Source organism: Microcebus murinus, chromosome X (assembly GCF_040939455.1).
Source record: "Microcebus murinus isolate Inina chromosome X, M.murinus_Inina_mat1.0, whole genome shotgun sequence".
In the NCBI taxonomy this organism is placed as follows: domain Eukaryota; kingdom Metazoa; phylum Chordata; class Mammalia; order Primates; family Cheirogaleidae; genus Microcebus; species Microcebus murinus.
The window spans coordinates 79966095-79972201 of record NC_134136.1 but is presented as its reverse complement, the minus strand read 5'-3'; the positions used below and the strand labels follow the sequence as shown (position 1 = coordinate 79972201).

The 6107-nt window shown below is 56.6% G+C and overlaps 1 protein-coding gene across 1 annotated transcript; it reads right to left on the bottom strand.

Moving 5' to 3' along the window:
• Positions 1–1014: 1014 nt before the first annotated feature.
• On the bottom strand, positions 1015–5351 carry LOC105870818 (uncharacterized). The gene is made up of 3 exons (XM_075999443.1): positions 4706–5351; positions 4479–4608; positions 1015–1697 (listed from the first exon to the last, which is right to left on the bottom strand). Exons 2-3 carry the CDS (start codon positions 4550–4552, stop codon positions 1124–1126), a joined length of 648 nt encoding a protein of 215 aa, XP_075855558.1. The 5' UTR covers positions 4553–4608; positions 4706–5351; the 3' UTR covers positions 1015–1123.
• Positions 5352–6107: the final 756 nt, after the last annotated feature.

Sequence of the window (6107 nt, the reverse complement as noted above, 5' to 3'; positions counted from 1 at the left end):
AAAAAAGAAAAAAGAGAAAAGAAAAAAAAGAAAAGAGAAAAGAAAGAAAAGAAAATAAAAGAGAAAAGAAAGAAAGGAAAAGAGAAAAAAGAAAAAAAGAAAAGAGAAAAGAAAAGAAAAGAGAAAAGAAAGACAAGAGAAAGGAAAAGAAAAGAGAAAAAAGAAAAAAGAAAAGAAAAAGAAAGAAAAGAGAAAAGAACAAAAAGAATAGAAAAGAGAAAAAGAAAAAAGAGAAAAGAAAAAAAAAGAGAAGAGCAAGAAACGGGGAATAATTCTCCGGAGGAAACAGTGGCCGTGCCGTGGGTGAGGCCGAGACCCCTCAGGGCTTGCGGGGAGGCCCCCGGGCGTGGCCCCGCACAGGTGTGAGCGGGCACTCACCTTCCCCTGCAGGTCCAGCTCGTAGCACAACACGTGGCTGGCCAGGTCGAACCTGGTCTCGGGGTTGTCCCAGCGGATGACGAGGCGGGAGCCGTCGAAGCTGGCCGAGAGGTTGGCCGGGGGGTCGTACCTCTCTGGGGCGAGACCGCGAGCAGGGCCGTGAGCCGTTACGGTCCGCGGCGGCCTCGTCCCGTGTGCCGTGGAAACGGTGCCCGCGCGGTTGGGGCCCGCTCGCCTTTCCCACACTTTTACGCTTTTCGTGGGCGACGCGGTCGTTTAAGCCGCGCCCGGCCGCCAAGCGCGGTGCTGAGATGCTGCGTCCCGCTCTTAAGTGGGGCAGAAAGGCGCCTCCCCACACGGCCCACGTTGGCGTGTGCGGATTATTTTGGGGCCCCGGGCGGTGGAGAAAGAACAGGCGTGCAAAAAGCAGCATTCCTGCAACTTCTCTTACCTGACTAACACCGGAAACTTCCGAGGAACGGGGACTGCCGTGCATCTCCTCTCTGGGGGATTTTTACGGCCGTGGAGATGGGCGGGTGTGTGCGCACACACAAACCTCACTGACTGAGCCCTTGCCGTCCGTTAATTTCCCTCGCACAATCGACTGCCCTTAGAAGCTCAGCACCACTCTTTTTTTTTTTTTTTTTTTTGGTCTAGTGACTTTCCCACAATTCAGTGCCCTTTGCTAAAAAACGGCACATAAGCCCCGCGTGTAGCCACTTCTCGGGGAGTTTTCTCGCCCTTCCTAATCCAAGCCGCCACCACGCATGAACACAGCAAGAATTAAAATGAAACGTGTGTGCTTTTCTTCCCTCGACCCGCCTTCCGTCGGTTTAATTTGCAGGTGCCGGGAACGGCACCTCACAGTGTACAAGAGGGTTTTTATCCCCTCTCCGTTCCCTGCGTTCCTTGGAAGGGTGTGAGCCTTGCACCTGTCCGTCTTCCCTCGCCAAGGGAGGCTCCTGGCCTCTCTTCCTGCCTGCCCTGGGTACATTCCCCGTCCCTGAATCGAGACCCGCTCGGGCCGGCCCCGCACCTGGCACCCCCGTGGCCCCCCGCCTGGGACGAACCACAGCGCCGTGAAGCCAGACAGCCCCCCAGGTGGGAGGACCGCGTGGCGGGAGGTTATCGTACCCATGTTGACGGCCACGAACGGGGTAAAATCCACGAACTGCACCGCCCCGTCTTTGCTGGTTCCGTTCAGCAAGAAGAAGTAGTTGTCCGTCCTCTTGGGCTCCCCGAGCCGGTCGAAGTGGCAGCCCACGCGCGTCCCCATCGAGTCCGTCAGGTAGTGGACGCATTCCTTCTCCTCGGCGTCCCTGGGACACCCAAGGAAGGGCCCGTGGGTGTGTCCCCTTGGGGAGGCGGGACGGACCCCCCTAAACCTTCACTCTGACCCCCAAAAAATCCCTCCACAAAGGGGTAGAAGAGAAAAGAAACCACGGTATCATCGCAGATTATGAATCCCGCCAAAGAGGCCGCAAAGACGGTAAAAAAAAGAAATCCCCTCCCGTGCATAGACCTTCTCGGATACAGCCCGCCCCGCGTTCTCAAGCTACGGCCGCCCGTCTGGTCTCATCCCTCGAGGCCCCGAGGTGGGTTCGGGGCTTGGAGCCCGGGGAGGCCAACTGAGGCAGGTCTGTCTCCTCCCCCCACCCCGGGGAAAACAGGGAGCGGGGCTTTTAATTTCCTCGGGGAATTAACGGCATGTCAGCGTTTGCTTCCAGAAGCAGGAAGCCGTCTCTGAACGCCTCTCTCCCCACTTCTACTCTGAAGGTGCTCCCATGACAGGTGTCCTGCCCCGTGACAGGTGTCCTGCCCCGTGACAGGTGTCCTGCCCCATGCCAGAGGGAAGGACGGTCTTACGCAGAGACGCATACGAGGATCTGATGGGGACTGAAATAAAATCTTAAGCATCCCCGCTACACACACACACACACACACACACACACACGCACAAACACGCACAGCGGCTGACTGAGTGGACCCCCCATCCTGGCCAAGGGGACGCCCTAAAACTGAGTTGCTGGCCAGGAGGAGGGAGGGAGGTCAGACCTGCCCTGTCACACCCTTCCCTTCTTGGGGACGTCTTGGTGACTCACTGACAGGCTGAGTCTGTCCAAGCCACTCCTGCAGGTCCTCAGTTTACACGGCAAATACGTGTCTGGTGGTGGCTTGTCTCTGATTAACACACTTCCTTATCTTAAAACATCCCAAGCCTTTAGACAAAGCTGCACGTCTTCAACCAATTACAAGTCAAAGAGTCTTTAAACCCACCTGTAACCTGTAATCTGCCCCCACTTCGAGATGTCCCACCTATTTTGGCCAGACCCACGTCCGCCTCCCACGTATTGATTCACGGCTTTTTCCCTGTGACCCCCGTCTCTCCCCGAAATCCGTGAGACCCAACCGTGACCCGGCCACGGCCAGTCCCCTCGCTCAAGGCGTCCCGGGCGGTGGCTCGGGGCCGTGGCCCTCCGGTCTGGCTCAGAATAAACCTGCTGACATTATTATGTCACAGCGTTTTTGGCTCCTTTTCCGGGGACACGGAACAGAGCCTGCTAAACTCACCCCCGAGATGTCACTGACCGACCGCACCCTCGTGCCCTCCCCGGTCATGTTTCCCCACACGGGAATCCACCTCTCCCTGAACCGGGCGTAAAACCCACGCAGGTGCCCCGCTTCTCCGGGTCTCTATTTCCTCGCGGGGCGGGTGGGGGGGTCTCCCACATCCGTAAAACGTATCCACCCTTTGCACTGGGATGTCGAGAGTGACTCGACACGGCTAGCAAAAATTGTAGAGATTAAAATTACTCTTTGAATATATCGATAATTTGAAATATAAAAAAATACAAATAAATAAGTTCGTATGAAAAGAAACTCCAGTGGTTTTTTTTTTTTTTTTTTTTTTTTTTTTGAGACAGAGTCTCGCTTTGTTGCCCAGGCTAGAGTGAGTGCCGTGGTGTTAGCCTAGCTCACAGCAACCTCAAACTCCTGGGCTCAAGCGATCCTCCTGCCTCAGCCTCCCGAGTAGCTGGGACTACAGGCATGCGCCACCACGCCCGGCTCATTTTTTCCATATATATATTAGTTGGCCAATTAATTTCTTTCTATTTATGGTAGAGACGGGGTCTCGCTCTTGCTCAGGCTGGTTTGGAACTCCTGATCTTGAGCGATCCGCCCGCCTCGGCCTCCCAGAGTGCTGGGATGACAGGCGTGAGCCACCGGGCCCGGCCTCCAGTGTTTTATTCTACTGCCGCACTGTGTAAAGTCTGGGGTATTTAAAAAATTAAATCCCGAGTAGGAAAAAGGAATCGAGAAAAAAAGCAAGCGAGCACAAAGGGTTAAACTAATCTGCATGCCTTTCACCTGTCTGCCTGGTTCGCTCAGTTTTATTATTTGTTTGTTTATTTATTTTTGAGGCAGTCTCACTGTGTTGCCCGGGTCAGAGTGCCGTGGCATCAGCCTCGCTCACAGCAACCTCAAACTCCTGGGCTCAAGCAATCCTCCTGCCTCAGCCTCCCGAGTAGCTGGGACTACAGGCATGTGCCACCATGCCTGGCTAATTTTTTCTATTTTCAGTAGAAACGGGGTCTTGCTCTGTTGCCCAGGCTGGTCTCAAAACTCCTGACCTCGAGCGATCCTCCTGCCTCAGCTTCCCGAGTAGCTGGGACTAGAGGCACGCGCCACTGTGCCCGGCTAATTTGTTCCAATTTTTGTAGAGACAGGGGTCTTGCTCTGTTGCCCAGGCTGGTCTCAAACTCCTGACCTCCAGCGATCCTCCTGCCTCAGCCTCCCGAGTAGCTGGGACTACAGGCTCGCACCACCTTGCCTGGCTAATTTTTTCTATTTTTAGTAGAGACAGGGTCTTGCTATGTTGCCCAGGCTGGTCTCGAACTCCTGGCCTCCAGCGATCCTCCCTCCTCGGCCTCCCAGAGTACTGGGATTGCAGGCGTGAGCCGCCACCGCGCCCGGCCTCCACCTCTCTCCGTCGGTTCCAACTTGAGGACCAGCAGGACACCCTCCTAAGGTTCAGGAAACCTCTCCCCACACCCCACCCCACCGCCCACGCGCCCCCCGCGCGGACGGCGGCCACTTACGCGCTGTCCCAGGAGTACAGCCGGTACCGCACGTCCGCGGGCGCGGCGGGGCCGGGCGCCCAGCTGCAGTTCATGAAGCGGACGGCGTAGATGAGGCAAGAGAAGTTCACGGCCGCGGTGCCTTCCCTGCCTGGGGGGACGCAGGCCCGCCAGACGCCGTCACCCCGGGAACCGGCGGCCCCCACCACCCAGGACGGGGCTGCACCAGGTAAGACGCCCGGCCTCACCTGGGTTCCTGAAGGCCAGGACTTCCTGGAACGCGGCCCCGCCGGCGGTGGCCTGCACCCTCAGCGTGGCCCCTCTGCGCAGCACCGCGTTGGGGAAGGCGCAGAAGTAGGCGCGGTCCCCGCCCACCTGCGGAAGACGGGGCGGGAGGCAGAGGTGCGGCTCACCTGTACTGCGAGCCGCTCTCCACCCGGGTTCCAACCTCCGCGCGCCTCTGAGCCGGGTCCTCGGTGTAAACGCAGCGCGCCCAGCGCCTTTCCCTGCGTCTGCGCGTCTCCGCGTCTCTCCTGCCCGCCCTCGCACCCAGCAAGGGCCCGCGTGACGTTCAGTCTCCAACTCCAAATCCCAGCACTCTGGGAGGCCGAGGCGGGAGGATCGCTCCAGGTCAGGAGTTCGAAGCCAGCACGAGCGAGAGCGAGATCCCGCGTCTTTACTATAAATAGAAAGAAATTAACTGGACAGCTAAAAAATATATAGAAAAAATCAGCCGGGAGTGGTGGCGCCTGCCTGTAGTCCCGGCTACTCGGGAGGCTGAGGCAGGAGGATTGGTTGAGCCAGGGAGTCTGAGGTTGCTGTGAGCGAGGCTGGCACCACGGCACTCACTCTAGCCTGGGCAGCAGAGTGAGACTCTGTCTCAAAAAAAAAAAAAAAAAAAAATCACCAACTCCAGGCGCCAATCCGCCCAAACAGGTGCCACGAGGAATCTATCAATATATAACAGACTTCACTACCGTGTTTCCCCAAAACAAGACCTACCCACAAAACAAGCCCTAGCAGGATGTCTAAGCACTTGCTCCATAGAAGCCCCACTCCGAAAATCAGCCCTAGTGCTGGGCGTGGCTATGAAAATCAGCCCCAGTGGTGGGCGTGGCTATGAAAATCAGCCCTAGTGATGGGCGTGGCTATGAAAATCAGCCCCAGTGATGGGCCTGGCTGTGAAAATCAGCCCCAGTGGTGGGCGTGGCTATGAAAATCAGCCCTAGTGATGGGCGTGGCTATGAAAATCAGCCCCAGTGATGGGCGTGGCTATGAAAATCAGCCCTGGTGATGGGCGTGGCTATGAAAATCAGCCCTGGTGATGGGCGTGGCTATGAAAATCAGCCCTAGTGATGGGCGTGGCTATGAAAATCAGCCCTAGTGCTGGGCGTGGCTGCGCAGCGCGTCTGCACAACCCGTGTGTGTCGTCGTGGAGCGGGAAAGAACACGAGCAGCCCTTCTCATCCGCCCCGTGAGAGCTCTAGTGCTCCACAGGAGAGATCGGGGCCGGTGGCTCTAAAGGAAACAGAGTCGCAAGACATTCAGGATGGGATTCGGGGTCTGGAGAGTGAGGATGATGTTCCAGAAGGAGACGACTTCGCTCTATTTGAATAAATGTAGAGGGTTGTCCCGTACTTAAAAAAAAAC

What these genes read in the sequence shown, in the direction of transcription:
- LOC105870818 (XM_075999443.1), bottom strand. Translation starts at nt 4,552, where the DNA reads ATGAACTGCAGCTGGGCGCCCGGCCCCGCCGCGCCCGCGGACGTGCGG. An exon ending in CTGTACTCCTGGGACAGCGC is followed by an intron (nt 1,698 to 4,478) that starts GTAAGTGGCCGC and finishes TGGGTGTCCCAG; the next exon opens with GGACGCCGAGGAGAAGGAAT.